The sequence below is a fragment of the Megalopta genalis genome, chromosome 9 (assembly GCF_051020955.1).
Source record: "Megalopta genalis isolate 19385.01 chromosome 9, iyMegGena1_principal, whole genome shotgun sequence".
Lineage (NCBI taxonomy): Eukaryota > Metazoa > Arthropoda > Insecta > Hymenoptera > Halictidae > Megalopta > Megalopta genalis.
Window position 1 is genome coordinate 14,409,404 of NC_135021.1, and position 16,415 is coordinate 14,425,818.

The window sequence follows — 16,415 nt, forward strand, 5'->3', positions numbered from 1 at the left end:
GCAATAAATTACATATGCGTAGGACTAGCACAGGGAAATTCATAGCAATCTGAAATTTGGAATTTTCAGAAGAAATTACTGTATATGGTAGAAAGAAGAACACATTACATCGCCAAAACGGAAGCAATCTTACGTGAACGTTAACAATTCGATTATGTTCTCTTTAAATGATGCTGTGTTGCCAGTGAAAATTCGCATTTCCTTTCTAAAATAGTTATCCGCCAAATTATCCACTCCGTTTATTGAAATCTGATCGAGCAGTCTGTAAAATGTCTTTATTGCTTGACAGCTTCAGCGTTGTCGCGTCGCTCGCTCATATCGAAGCGAATCCGTTTGCGCGGCTGTTTTCGAGAATCGTGCAGGTTTCCGGAAAGCAAAGAGCGTCAACAAATACCCTGCACTGGTTTTATTCGATTCTCGTGGCGGTACGGCCTGCGGTGAACGCGTTAAACGTGCCTCGATGAAAGAATTCGAGACACAGGACGCGCCGAACGCCGATTCCAAATTTCGAATCTCGATTTTGATCACAGGCCCGGGGCTCGCCGCAATCGAGTTTCGCCGAAAACTCGTTGCTCGACGCTGCTTCGAATCGTCAACGCCGCGCTTCTCGCTATTATGAGACGTTCGTATGCGCGTGCGAAATAGAAGAAAGAAGCGCGTCGTTTTGCCGGCAACGAGCGAATTGTTCTCGGGAAATCGACTAAATCGTCGCACGTGGCCGCAATACGCGTTACCGGACCCCGCGAAGCTCTTGTAAAATCGCGAAAAAACTCGGCATATTCGAGCCGCGCCCGTCCGAAACGCCGGCCGAAATCAATCACGAATCACCTCTCCTAACCGAATTGCGGTATCCTGACCGTATTTCCCGGGCCCTCGAGACCTCGAACCCGTGTAAATACACGGTGGTGCGCAACCTATCCGCGAAACCGAGGCGCTTAGGTGCTTAGGCAAAAGCGCGTCGATCTCTGATGAAACATAGATCCCCGTGGGAAATGAAAATTGACGCACTCTGGTCATAGGGATCCGGGTCTACGTGGGATCTCTGCTCTTCGTTCGATGCTCTTTTGTATTCGGTAGCCGGCATTCAACGGCGAGCCAACGGCTGGCTCCCTCCGTTCGGCCAGAATTCTGTATTCTGACGTTGATGACGAGACATGATAGATGCGTCCCGCATCCATTACGGAAAGTTGGACCGCAGAGATCGCGGGACGGGATGCGACTCTTGATGCTGTGGCTGCTCCACGGGACCGTGTACCATGTGCACCATATGTATACCGAGGCTGCGAGGATGCTCTCCGCCTTGATGATCGTACAATACTCGCGGATAGAAAATTCTCGCATTACGGTCCCCCTTCCCCGGGATCTCTCCTCGTATGTCACAACAGAACGGTCTCCTCTTTGCCTTGATTCGCGTACGTCCGCACGAAATATCTGATAACCGTTACAACGCTGGGAATACCATTAGCTTCGATTAACCTTTTAGACACGGCGCGCCACTATAGTGGTTTCCGAGGATATCATCTTTTAGAACGACACGCCACTATAGTGGCTTTCGGGGATGTCATCTTTCAGAACGACACGCCACTGTAGTGGCTTTCGCGGATGTCATCTCTCTGGACGACGCGCCACTATAGTGGCTTGCTCTAGTAGCTCACTCGCTCATCGCTTGAACAAAATAATCGTCTTCATATCCATCGTTTCACACTTCTTTTGTCTTCACATCGATTTACAACAGTCTACAGGGTGTCCCAAAAATGTCTCGCAATCTGGAAATGGCAGGTTCCTCGGATCATTTGAAGCAACTTCTTCCTTTACAAAAATGTTCTCCGAGGCACCGTTAACGAGTTATTAACGAAAAACAGTGACCAATAAGAATCGAGTACGGTTGACGCGAGGCGGCCCAAGCCCACTAGCGCGCGAAGCCCAGTTCCGCTCATTGGCTCGATCGCCTCGCGCCAGCTGAGCTCGCCTCTCATTGGTCACTGTTTTTCGTTAATAACTCGTTAACGGTGCCTCGGAGAACATTTTTGTAAAGGAAAAAGTTGCTTCAAACCGCCTGAGGAACTCGCCACTTTCGGATTGCGAGACATCTTTGGGACACCCTGTATATACAGTATCAGACTCTGTACAGTACACATCAGACTCTGCCGTTCAGAGAAATAGCCTCGCACAGAATTCAGCCGTACCTAAAAGGTTAAAAGCAACGCTGAAATTTGCAACAAGAGACCGAAGCAAATGCTCTTCAACGCAGACCGTTGATGTTCCCCTCGTGCCAGTAATATCTTGTGCGATGCCACGTGAGCAATGTCCCCGTTAATTACTACCGTTCAAAATTCCACCGCTACCATTATTTGCGTGTCGTTCGATCGAATTTAATGAACGCGCTTCATTTGAGGCAGGTCTTGGCTGCCGCGCGATGTAATTACTTAATTCAGTTATTATTCTGGCGCCCGCTCGTCGATACGAAAATTATGGAAACAGAGATGCGCTTTTTGCTCCGGCTCGTTCGAAGCTGCGCGAAAACCATGCTCGACTTCATAAATCATTCGCCGGGCGGAGTGCGGGATAAAATAGATGCACAACCCGTAACGTAAATTCCCAGAAAACAAATGCCATTTTTCTCGATCGCGAGCCGTCGACAACCGGTGAATAATTTCTCTGTAAAGTCGATTCCTTTGTCGCAGTTTCTCCGTGCGCTCTCGCGATACATCTCGACGGATCTCGCCTCGTACCTTATCGATATACAGATGCGCGTAAGGTACCGAGAAATCGTAAGCGATCGGAAATCTTGAAGTTAACCCTTCGCACTCGAGACTGTTTTAATTCCAAAACGAAGACATTTGTTTCAACCTACAGTATTTCCATTTGGTACGATTATTTTTATTTGGTTGAAATTGAACGCGTATGCTTGCAGAAAATTTCTCTATTATTTGGCAATTTATCGGATGCAGACAAATTGAATAATGTGAAAATTCTTTTGAAGATATCGTAGCAATTTTTAGCGCCGCCTCGGAGTCGTCACTCGAGTGCAAAAGGGTTGAAACTGTCAGAACCGTGCGTTAGAATTTTTCAAGTTCGATGATTATCCCGAACCGATCTTCTCGCACGCGCTTTTCCTTCGATCGAAGATCGAGCCGAGGAAGTATGTTCGTTCTACGATTCTTTGATATTTATAAAGCTGTGTGGTCGAGCAAGTTTAATAGAGTCGTAGGCAAGCGAAAGCGCCCTGGTACATGCGAGAGCCGTACGGAAAGGACGTATTCAGATGTAAACTTCCGGGGAAACTCGGGGAACTCGGGCCAGGAGGGCACTCAAAGTGTCTAAGGAACTTGAACGCTTCCCAACAAGACCGAGCGAAACGAAGGCGACGCATTTAGTCACGCGTCGCGTATCGATTTTCCTGGTAATATCTAATTCGAACGATCAACATTTCTCGACACACGAACAAGTCGCATCGCTGAATAGAAATACATAGTGACAACGTATTCTTTATCGATAATGCTAGTTGTACGCCGATAGTATGTTTAATGACTCCTTGAACTTGCTAGCAGGAATAATAAAGAAGTCGAGCTTATCAGAAATCTTATGCATAATCTGGCGATTCTATCATAACGCCAAAGATAACATTGAAGCACTGAATTAATCGGTCAAATTGTTGAGAATATATTGTGTAGAAATACATTTTCCGCAACGAGTCTTCTCTCCGCTGACGTTAGAAAGTTCGAACGAAATTCATGTCGTTCAATAGTATTACACGTTTATCACTACACACGTGTACAGAGATGAACGTTATACGTGTCCAGAAGTATTAGGACAACCGATTGTTTAGAACAAATTGTAATGTTTCATTCAGTTTACGTGACGTCTGCAGACGATTGCATAAATATAACCTTGACATCGTATTATCGAAAATACATATTAACACTATGCCGTACGCAGATCTTAGATATGATTCTTTTGTTTGACGCCGGCATGATAGCTTGGAAATTTTAGATTTCAAAAAAATTTCGAAGATGGCGGCGGTAATATAAATTCCTAAAATTAAGATATGTCATCCAAGAATTTTCGTACTTAATTCTTAGTTAAGTAAGCACAATGCTATAGTTAGTTTGCTGCCTTTTAACACCCAAGAAATATAGTTCAAATGTTACTTCAATTTTTTAAAATGGCACCAAAGTGGTACCACTGGCATACAACAGATATAAGTGTTCGTCAGTTATGCAATTAGTTTAGCCATTTATTACATTTTGTTCATTGGCACGATACGCATCGATTCCCGATATGTTTTCTTAATACGTGGAACATACTACGAAATGCATGCAAACCGAAGAGTATCAAAAATAATCGAAAAGCTAACAAAACGGATGCCGAAATTACTCCAAGAAGAAATTAAAAAACGCGGTGGATATATCGACGAAAAGAAAATTCAATTTCCTTTTATAAAAGTGATGTTAAATTTATTACAACGAAATATATATATAATAATAATAATATAATATAATATATATAATATAATATAATATAATATATATAATATAATATAAATATAATATATATAATATAATATATATATATTTCGCTGTAATAAATTTAACATCAATTAAAATTCAATAAATATGAGATAATTAAAATTAAATTAAAACAATTCCCTACCTCATATTTATTGAATTTTAATTGATGTTAAATATATATATACTTGTTACAGCTTAATATAATTAACTTTGAAATAAATTTCAAGAATTAAAGCAATTCCCTACCTCATATTTATTGAATTTTCTGTAAGCGTCCCAATACCTTTGGAGGGGGGTGTACATTATGTAAAAGAGAAGCTTGTTTGTTAGGACTGCGATTCCACTACGATTAGTGGAATTAATACAGACGAGCCAAGTCGCTATTTAAACAGCGTTGACTCCAGATAAAACAGCGATTAAATATCTGACAGGCCAAATAAAACCGTAAAATTGAGAAAGACACTTTCTCAATGGCGTATAGATATCGGAGGTGGGGCTTGACATTGCGATAGAATCAGATATAAGTAGGATACGTGCACATCTTACTGTCCAAACTCACGCGATCGTGATTACAGGTGCCATCGAAGAGAGGTCGAAATCATGTGGAAAGCAGTGCTGTTTCTCGGCGTTTTCCTCATAATCGGAGGTATGCGACTAAACAATTATCTACATAGACCTAGAACAGTATGGTCCCACAAAGAAATTCCACGGTCGAAAAACAAGCCTGACGCATACGGTGTATCTTGAAACACAGGTAAATCGCAGGAATGCGTGCCTCGTAGCTTCGGAAACCAGAAGATCGTGTGCGTTTGCAATGCAACCTACTGCGACGAGACGCCGGAGAGAGTCCCAAAAGTGCCGGCAGACGGTAGTTTCTATTGGTACGTTTCAACGAAGGGTGGTCAACGATTGAGTTTCGGGGAACATAAGTTCGGCGAATGTAAAAGCTCGCCGCTCGCGTTACTGAACACCGTCATCTTGAACTTGGACCGTACGAAAAAGTACCAAAGAATTTTAGGTTTTGGCGGTGCGTTCACCGACTCTGCTGGCATAAACATCAAGAAACTTTCGAATGCTAGTCAGGAGCAACTGATTCGGTAAGTTGTACCGCGAAACGATTATGATCGGATCTACTTTAACATGGTATCCGCGGAAAGTGCTAGGAAAAGCTCGGGGAAACTTACATTTTCGTAACCGTGAACCAGTATAGTTTCCTAGATTAATCGAAGGAACGCGATCGCTTGCAGATCATATTTCGGCAAAGGAGGAAGCAGATACTCGATGGGTCGAGTGCCGATCGGGGGTACCGATTTTTCAACGAGAGTTTACACGTACGACGATAAGAAAGACGATGTTACCCTGAAGAGCTTCTCGCTGGCGCCAGAAGATTACGATTACAAAATACCGTACCTGAAGAAAGCACTTGAACTGCAACCTGACTTGAAACTGTTCGCCTCTGCCTGGTCTGCTCCACCGTGGATGAAGACCAACGACGAGATCAACGGCTTCGGTGGGTATCTCGCTATTCTTTCTATTACAATGAAACGCGCAAATAACGCTTTTCTAATGGTTCGGCAGGTTTCTTGAAGAAAGGGTATTACTCGCTGTACGTCGACTATCTCTTGAAATTCCTACAGAGCTATAAAGCAAACGGCATCCCTGTATGGGGCCTGTCGACCGGTAACGAGCCAATAAACGCCTACATACCTTTCGATCGCCTGAACACCATGGGATGGACATCCGAGACCTTGGCCGATTGGATCGGCAATTTTTTGGGACCAAAACTTGCCGCGTCCAAGTTTAACGATACCTTGATTTTAGCTCTCGACGACCAAAGGGTCTTCTTACCCTGGTTCATACAGAAAGTCTTCGACAACTCAAAGGCGAAACAGTATACCGCCGGTATAGCTGTCCATTTTTACGCCGATTTCCTTTCGCCGCCGTCTGTGTTGACCGATACGCACAACGATTTCCCAGATAAATTAATTCTGATGACCGAGGCATGCACAGGTACGAGCCGTGTCAGTAGTCGTGCAGATAGTTTCATAACATTTAGCGACACACGGTGAACTAATAATTGATTTCAACAGGAGTCGGACCGTTCGTTAAGCACGTGGACCTAGGACAATGGAATCGAGGAGAAAAATACTTCATGAGCATAATGGATGTGCGTAGCAATTATGTTGTTCCAACCGGGCAGCTTCTGACGTTTATACAATATTGCATTACAATGTCTTCGCGTTGCAAACGTTAATTATTTATGCTGTCAACTATTTCAGTATGTGAACAATTGGGCGAGCTCGTGGTTCGACTGGAACCTTGTGCTGGACGAGACCGGTGGACCAAACTGGATTCATAACAATGTTGACGCGCCTATTATCGTAAACGCAACGTCCGACGAATTTTACAAGCAGCCGATGTACTACGCTCTGAAGCATTTCAGTAGATTCGTCGAGAGAGGTTCCTCCAGGATATCCATCGACGACGATATCCTAGTTAGAGCCACGGCGTTTGTTACACCGTCCAACGAGACCGTCGTCGTCCTCTACAACAGGTAACATCTAACAACGTCTAGTGTTTAATGTCTTCTCTGTAATATCGACTTAATTGTATTTTCATCGAAATTCTTGTGTCATAGATTGGACTTCTCGAAGAACGTTGTCATCAAAGAAGCAAACAAAGAAGACCTCTGTCTAGAACTACCGCCAAAGTCTATGAGTACTATCATCTATGGGCACTAAGATTATTACCGACCGTTAAGCAAAACCAATAATAATAAAAAGCAATTTCAAATTAGCCTTACACAAAAATGCTTTATTTTCCGTCTTGCCCATTTCCGCTGTGCATCTACGTTTTACTCGATGCAATCATAAATTATTAGACTGTGCATGTTTGTGCCGATTCCTGTTACTGTGGTCAATTTTTAATATCGACTTTTCGCCTACTTGATATTAGGAAAGGTGCGGCCGTGAGTCGAAATTTGTGAAGTCGCGGAATAACGACGCATAGTGCGCTGAGAAGGCCAAAAAATCTCGACGAAAAGTGTATATGTAACCGATCCTGGTCACGACGAATAATAAAAAACTGAAATAAGTAAAAAATAAATAACAGATTAATAAAAAATAATGAGTTTGACTCGTAAATTGAATATAAAATATAATTGAATTAAAATTAAAATGAATAAAGAAAATAGTTTCTTTCAATAAAAAATAACTACTTGATTGAAAAAATAATAATTTCATGTAATTAAAAATTAAATAATTCCAGTCATTATCAAAATTCACAATAGTAGGGCTTCCACTTCTTTATCAAAATATAACTTGTTTTATGTTTCTGGTTTTTAACGAAAATTTACACAAGGATCTGACGAAACTAATAGAAAATTAAAAACATCTTCATTCGTGTTATTTCTCGAGGTTTTTTGCTAACGCGATCTCTTCTGCACACTCGGTGGTCTTTATTTCCTACTTCTTGAGCCTCCTCGGTAACGAAGTTGTTTACCGGCATTTTGTGAGATAACAACCAGGGTCACAATGAACATTGCATTTATTATTAGATACCTATTGACAAATACCTACAAACATGTTTTTCCGACTCGCATGTTGGCGCACATCGGCGCAAGAAAAATATTGTCTTCCGAATTTCATAAACGTTGCTCTTTCTCACATTGAATTGTATTACGTGTAAATTTTTGCTCGAGAAAATAAAAGATAAATATTTTTCGCGACTTTTCCCGAGTCTTGGTATGCGAATTAAGCCAGGAAAAAGTTATTTTTTACATCGCCGTCTTTACTGGCGCATACAGTCTTATCAAACATGCGCTTGAATTCATCTTGAAAACTAGGTATGCTCGGCATAACCGAATTTGAAATATTCTATAACCACGTGAATTTGTTTTCTGAACTGTTTCACTCTTGGGAAGTTTTCATTTATTCCCCTACTAGTCAGAAATATAACAAACTTCATTTTTTCGGACACTCGGAAATATAGAGCTTTTGCCGCTCTCGGACCACTGTGCGACGACTTGCTCTGAATACAAGAAACGAAGGGAAAGGCAAGGATAATTTCGGAACGTGAACAAGAAGAAGAAGAGAAAGGAGGAAAAAGGGGGGGAAGGAAGATCGTGCGTTATTACGTGCACACGGTATCTAGTCACCGAGTAAATATGAATGGGTTTAATATTCCGTAAGCACGAGAGCGCCACTTTTTAAAGTTCATGGATATCCTGCGCGTGACCGGAAAATATTACAAAGCCCCACGGAACACCACCGTCGAGACGCTTCCCTAAGGAAGAACCTGAAATTCGATGGTACATGTAGAAGAGCGGCCGCGCGTTTCTTGCTTCGAAAACCCTCCCTTTCGAGATTACTTCTCGTGTTCTCTCTCAAGGTTTCCCACGTAATCCCTATGCATTTACCGCATTTATACGTTTCGAGAAAGTGGATGTTGATCCTTAATTTAAAGGCAATGTCCTTTGAAAGTGCAAACGTCTGACAATGCTGTATAGCGTTACAGCCTTCGCGCGTGCTTACGTTCGGCTTGCTTACGTTCGCCGTGCTTACGTAAGATCGTGCAAAAGTTTATTATCGGCATTATAAAACTGAAGGCGGTACATCGTTGGCTCTTGTAGCGATTATCCGCGAATTTAACGATCCCCGACCTCGGGAACGCGTCGCGTCGACCGGCGTGTGGCTTTTAGATAAATCGCGGTAGAAAAGTTCCTCCGAGCACCTGGCAACGTGACGCGAGGGTGCTCCCTTTCGGAAGCAGCGACGCGAACAGACATCGAAATCCCTTCGAAATTACTTGCGGCGAGGGTTTTATGCGGACGTTGAACAGATTGTTTTGGGACACGGACAGTTCGATAAGTGGATAGGATGCGAGACGATACGGGGAGTGTCCGCGGTGCTTTAATAAATCAAAGAGTCGCCCTCCGTTGAGCGGGACGTTACGAGTTAGGCCTGGAACCGGTGATATGATCCGTAAAAGGCCGAATTTCCGGGAGTGCCCGTCGAAGGAAGCCTGCGCGCCCAAAACGGCGACTTCACCGACCGGTGGTTACTTAGCGTTAGATTCATGGAGCAATAAAAGCCGCTATCACCTTATCAAAATAACAAGGATGTAAATCAATTTCTTGGAAATGGACTGTATATAGGGTGAACCGGGTTTCTTCGCCCAAACGGCGTCAGTATGCTCTACGAGCGAAAATGAGAAGAAAATGCAATATAGGCTCGATTTCGAAGCGTCGGCCGTTTTTGAGAATACAGTATCGACGTCTGTGTAAAATTGAACGGCTTAGTAAACATCGCCTGGATCGAACGAAGATCAGTCCGTTGTTATTTCGTATTTAATAATAATATTATTATAATATTAATATTAATAATTATAATAATATTAATAATTATAATATTAATATTAATAATTATAATAATATTAATAATTACAATATTAATATTAATAATTATAATAATATTAATAATAATTTATTAGTAAAGCATTTTTAGGCCCATGTTTATACGACATTTTTTTCTTATTTTCGCTGACAGAATACCCTGACACCGTTCGGCCGGAAAAGAACACTCTATACATTGTGCAGGGTATTAAAAAATTATGGTATTTCCCGAAAATGAGTTCCTGAGGTGATTAGAAATAACTTTCTCCTTTACAAAAATGTTCTCCGAGGCACCGTTAACGAGTTATTAACAAAAAACAGTGACCAATGAGAATCGAGCTCGCCTGGCGCTAGGCGGCCGAACCAATTAGCAGAACTGGACTTCGTGCGCTCGTTGGCTAGGCCGAGCTCGCCTCTCATTGGTCAATGTTTTTCGTTGATAACTTGTTAACGATGCCTCGGAGAAAATTTTTGTAAAGGAAAAAGTTGCTTCGAGTGACCTCAGTAATCTCTAATTTCCCGGAAGTACCATAATCTTGGGACACCCTGTATGCCAATCTCCAGACATAAATCAACAATGAATTTACAATTTCCGAAGGAATTGAATTTGCTTCGACATGTAAATACAGAGTTGACGTTCATATATGTCACGTACAATCGCGTAATTTTGATGCGATTTTAGTTGAACATGGTCAGAAAGGATGCATTCCCTAACTGATCTCCCTAATCTCCCGCTCAGCTAGGAAACAAAAATGGACGATTTGGAGACAAAGACAAAGAGGAGATATGATTATTCGAGCCTTGCGGCTCGCTTTTATAATTATCGATTGTCAACAACTATAAAAACGAGCCGGAAGACTCTCCACTTCTCAAATTGACCACTTTTGTTTCCAAGCTGAGCGTCAATCAGGAAGAATTTACTGTACTTTTCAAGCTACAGTAATGTCTCCCTAATTGACGCTCAGATTGTTCACAAAAATGGACAATTTGGTAAGAGGAGCCTTGCGAATTAAAACGATTATAAAAACATGATGCAAAGCCGGAATAATCGTGTCTCCTGTTTCCAAATTGTCCATTTTTCTGCACAATCTAAGCGTCTGTTAGGGAGACGTTACTGTACATGCATCGAAATCAACGTGGTTCCGAGTAGAATAAAATGGCATAAAATAGAATATTACGTATCCCCGTTCGACAGCTGGTCGAAGAATCGTGTCGATGCTAATTTATTGGCATCAAGCCTCGGATGGCATTGCATGCAGTCATCGCAGCGTAACGTCTCAAAAATAGAACGAATACATATTTTCTTTTTCACAAGGAAACGGAACGAAAACAATTTTCGGCGCACGCATTCCGTTCCGTTCTGCGTTGCCTGTTGTCGCGCAACCTGGAAGACAACATCCCGTAATTATGCAAATCGGCGGGCAAAACTTTTTAATGAAAATTTGTAATCTCGAATTTTCTAAGAACTTGAAACTTTCGTGGCGCGATGAAAATGTTAATCAAACGGTGTCCCGGCGTTTCGGCGTAACATCGAGTATTTAATGTGGTTTGTCGTTTGCATTCGAATGCGTCTCCTCCCTCTTCGTCGTCCTCCGTTCATTTTAACGTGCCAGAAAGGAGATAACAAGCGGCCGGTGGACTTTCTTCAAATGACGTCCGAGCCTTGCCGATTTAATCTGCCGGCGGCAGAGTAATCTACCGTTAGAAAGGCGATTTCGCTCGATTTTTGTAACGTGTTTTTGCTTTGCAATTATTGTTATCGTAGCTGTACATGTACCACCTAAACGCGATAACGTTAAACCTATATCGAGTATTAATAACGGCACACGTGCGTTCGCTTCAACAGAACGATAGCTAATTTATTTGGGCCGGAGACGTGTTTGTAAGCGTACGTGTGCCCGTAAATTATTTCACGTATGTTTAAATACGCGTGTAATTAAGTACATGTGAAATACTATACGGACGTTAAAATATATAGGTGAAATAATAATAAATTCGCGGATACGCGTGTGCTCTTTAAAATAACACTAATCGAGGTACGTGTATACGATGTTCACATGTACAACGTGTATTTAAGGATACGTGAAACGAGGATCTCTAATTTAGAGACTCTCCTCTGTTTTTCCAATCCTCTCATTGGAATGCAACACCCTCTGGTTTTCACGATTTCGAAAGCTTTAACACGTTGGCTGCTGTGGGGGTCACCGGTGACCGACGATGCGACAAATGGTTAAAATACATAATTAGGGTAAACATCGATACTTATAAATTTCTAAATAATACCATTGTTTCTGTAATGCTTTGAAGAAATGAATGCCGTACAGAACATGCAAAAATAATTTTATTAATACAAGGAAATATACATGTTATTCGTGCGCATGACGATGAAACACATCGAAACACGGTAGGCACAGAAAAGATGAACCAGAACAGTCAGCACAATATGTCGTCACTTTCTTAGTGCAATTCTTTGCTCTCATTCTTCCTAGCTGTTTTGTATCTTTTTCATAACACAATTTGCAAAATCGTCTTATATTTCGCATACTTCCCGGTTCCCTTTTAAGTTCACGACGACGTTTTTTCTGTACGTAATTGCTTAGCGAAGTGCAATCTTCGTCGTTAGAACATTTCACTAAATACACCGCTAACTTCATCCTAAACTCGGAGATTGAAATATAATCGCAAAAATGGTCTGCGGCGTCTTGGGGGTCACCGGTGACCCCCGCCACGAAAAATGCATAAAACAAGTTTATACAACTAAACTTATCTGCTGTAAATAATATTTCAATATAATATGCATCGCATAACGAAAAATTCATGTTGGCGCCTTGGGCAAGTCACGTAAAAATCGCGCGGCAGCCAACGTGCTAGGATACAAAATATGTTTGAATTTGAAACCGCGTTGAATCCACGGTCTGCCGAAGTTCTGGTTTTTCTGCGACTTCGAGAATTTATTTAAAATTGAGTAACGATCCAATAAGGAGCATTTACGGATTTGGTAAAAATTCGTAGGTCCGTGTTTATTGCTCGAATTTGTTTCGTTGACAGAAACGTTTCACGCTAAATACGCTGTTCGGGTTTCTCGCGAACTATCCGACGGCTCCTGTTGGAGAACTGCTGGCAAGTTTCTGCAATAAAATGCCGAAACGAAATTTCGTTTACATTCGAAGAACCTAATACGGGCTAGAAACTTAGGTTGCCAGGTTAATATCAAGCTAACCCCGGGTCACCGAGAGGATTTCCCCGAAAGCGCCCGTGTAATCGCCTGCTAGAGTTTAATATAAGAAAAACAGGAGGAAAAAAAGAGAATGTTAGCCAGCTCGAGCGGATGCTTGGAGGAATTTTCCGTGCCATTCCTTCTCGCTGGTCGAAACAGTCCTTTTATTAAGTAAAGTTCGGCAGACTGCGGAACTCATTATCCGTGTAACCCGCGGCGCGCCGATGGAAAATTTCATTTTGAGATCGTTATCCGTCGCAATTTGCGCGGAACCATGAAAAATCTCGTTGTTGTTGTCCTCGCGCGTCCTGCACGTCTAACGAACCGGACTCCAGCCGAACGGATTTTCATGGTTTTACCGAGCAAATTTTCGATCTGCGCGATCTCGTCGTTTCCCTCCGTTCGCCGGTGCAACGAAAAGAATTATTGATTATTTCCGCCCGGATCTGAACGCTGTTCTCCAAGTGACATATTTCTTTTGTCTTCTCATCGAAAAGAATTTCAATCTCTATCGACATGATTTTGCAGAAATTGCATTAAATTGGATTGAATCGCAGACGCGTGGCGGCCGTACAGACATTTCGGGTAAAGAAAATTATATTAATTTTATTTAATAGTAATATTAATATATTAATTTTATTTTTAATATTAATATTAATATATTAATTTTATTTAATAGTAATATTAATATATTAATTTTATTTTTAATATTAATATTAATATATTAATTTTATTTAATAGTAATATTAATATATCAATTTTATTTAATATTAATATTAATATATTAATTTTATTTAATAGTAATATTAATATATTAATTTTATTTTTAATATTAATATTAATATATTAATTTCATTTAATATTAATATTAATATATTAATTTTATTTAATATTAATTTTATGCACGCCGTATTTTAAAATCATAATACCTACAATTTATAGTATTACTATCGTGTATCTCGCGGATTTATCAAATATTTGCAAATGTATTTAGCGTACGAACAAATATAAAAACGGCTATTTATTGATTATCTTTCAGCAAATATGTACTGTATTTATAGCTGTATTTACTGTCGCAAGAGGCAAGCACAACGCTTTGTTTTTCACAACGTAGTTCTTCCTTATTTTTTTTTAACTTTCGAGAAACTTCGCTGTTTGCTGCGTCGAGATAGGACGTTCAACCTCAGATAATACGTTCGGCCTATTAATTACGGTATCAACGATACGGCTTACAGCAGAAACATGCCCTGATTGTGGTAGATACAGCAAGAAAGATGTTTGCCAACCGAGGTAAACGTCCTCCGCTAGAAACAGAAAAAAGACTTTCGTAAAGTCAAATATTTTTATCGCCGAAATCGGATTTAAATGTCAAAAAGAAGCAGACGCGAGAACGCTTCGCGGAACGAACGATAATTTCCGCTCGGTTCGTTCGAACGGAGATGAACGGATCGAGCATACCAGACAGTAAGTCAGGAATAAAGAATTAGGGTAACCGCGAGCCAGGCTCCAACTGCCGACAATTGCAAAACTCGGCTATGATTCGCTGCTCGGTTCTCTTCCGGATAATTTTCTCGTCGGTGTTGCGAGCAAATGTAAATTTGATGTCGCCATCGAAATCGATCGGAATCGTTGAACGCAGCTGCTCGAGCCGCGCGTGCGGATCGTTCGTTTCATGTGCCAGAGCAGAACATCTCTCCGGCGCGACCATAATCCCGGCCTTTAAACGGTTCAAGAAAATGCATCGCCGCCGCTGCAGTTACGCGGTTACAATAATATATCTCAACGTTTCTCTCTTCTAACCGTATAATTTTTCACGGGGAAGACGTATAATTCCACAATGGAGACTCAACGATAATATTTTTTTCGAACAAAGGAGCGACGCGCGCATTGTCCTCGGACGAGATTTAATGAAAATCGTTAAAACTGTTCCTGAAATGAAAGAAAACTGCCCCCTCTACCGAGCCATCGACTCTTAAAAATATTCGAAACAATTGATTTCGTCGAGGCTGCGACACAAGACCGGCGTGGAATCTGTAACTGTGAGAACTCGTATAGGATCCTGCGCTCGTATCGAGTAGTCCCTTTCATCGGCGACGGTCGCGAATAACAAAGCCCGAACTGTCCACGGTTCTGCCCTCAGAAAATCACGCTCGAATCTCGTGGTCCAATCAAGCGGAATGATATTTAACACGTTCCGTGCCACGTGTACCATCGATGGTACACGCTTGCATGTTTACTTAGTGAACTGAACAAATTGTTTACAAGAAATTTAGAACCGAAGAATCAATTTCCACCGCAAGAATGGGCGTTGATAAGTTTTTGTTACGTTGTTATGTGTACGAGAATGAATAATTGCACGTAATACATCAAGTTTTAGTAAAATATCAAACTGTGAAGATTCGAGTAAAAAAAGCTCGGCACGGAACGTGTTAAACGGTAGATACGTCACTAAGAACACCGTGGAAAAAAGAGGATCGTCTGCTGTAATAAAATGGGGTACAATAAAGGAAGAAATAAAAAACATTTCATTTAAAAAACCATCTCGAATAAGTGATGAAAATGATAGTTTCGTTCATTTCTATAAATTCTCTTAGATAAAATTATTTCGACACCGATTCTTTGTTTATGCTGCGAATGTTAATGAAACAAAAATAAATACGAAATGTACAATGCAGAAACTGTTCATCAATCGTGCAAGAAATTAACTGACATTCACATCCTGGCCTATTAACTTCAAAAGGTCACTTCTTCGATGTTTATAAACCAATCTGGCATCTGCAAGATGGAGCAGCCATATTTAAACGCAATTTGTGCACGACGAACGAAATCGAAAATTGGAAAGACAGAACCGAAATAGAATTTTTGTAAAATCAATGCAAAAAGAATGTAGCGATCGGGTATTTCATTTTAATTTTTCGTAATTGTTAGAACTTTTATGCAATAACTTTCATACAGAACTTTCATATAATATGGACTTATGTGATTGTGTTTAACGTCTACCGAATAAATTCTCAGTTATGGTTGTTCGGTTCAGTTATGGTTGATTAAGTTCTTCGTTCTTCGAAGCGGCAGGACCACTCACGGCGTAATTAGCGACGGACGGCCAACAAGATTCATTGTAATAACATTCATACTTTTTAGAGAAACGTGTCTCACGTTGCGAAACAAAGTAACAAATACACACCTGGATGTGTCCTCTCGTGGACTCGCATGTAACCACCTTGCGCCGACGTGTTCGAGCTGAACTGGCTGCGAACAGGATTACAGGACTCATTGCTAATTCGCGTTCCTACCG

At 41.1% G+C, this 16,415-nt stretch overlaps 1 protein-coding gene and 1 long non-coding RNA gene across 2 annotated transcripts in view; one reads left to right on the forward strand and one right to left on the reverse strand.

Annotated features, from left to right (window-relative positions):
* LOC117217511 (putative glucosylceramidase 3) overlaps nucleotides 1-7,307 on the forward strand; it is a 59,577-nt gene extending 52,270 nt beyond the window's left edge. The window contains exons 2-8 of the mRNA XM_033465156.2: nucleotides 5,087-5,157; nucleotides 5,266-5,608; nucleotides 5,759-6,021; nucleotides 6,090-6,521; nucleotides 6,602-6,678; nucleotides 6,791-7,065; nucleotides 7,150-7,307. Of these exons, the coding sequence (XP_033321047.2) occupies nucleotides 5,112-5,157; nucleotides 5,266-5,608; nucleotides 5,759-6,021; nucleotides 6,090-6,521; nucleotides 6,602-6,678; nucleotides 6,791-7,065; nucleotides 7,150-7,252 (1,539 nt within the window). The 5' untranslated portion in view covers nucleotides 5,087-5,111 and the 3' untranslated portion in view covers nucleotides 7,253-7,307. The remainder of the gene's footprint in view (nucleotides 1-5,086; nucleotides 5,158-5,265; nucleotides 5,609-5,758; nucleotides 6,022-6,089; nucleotides 6,522-6,601; nucleotides 6,679-6,790; nucleotides 7,066-7,149) is intronic.
* A 4,919-nt stretch (nucleotides 7,308-12,226) lies between these two features.
* Nucleotides 12,227-16,413, reverse strand: LOC117217514 (uncharacterized). The gene is made up of 2 exons (XR_004489577.2): nucleotides 16,305-16,413; nucleotides 12,227-14,424 (listed from the first exon to the last, which is right to left on the reverse strand). It is a non-coding gene; the product is annotated as an uncharacterized LOC117217514 (long non-coding RNA).
* Nucleotides 16,414-16,415: the final 2 nt, after the last annotated feature.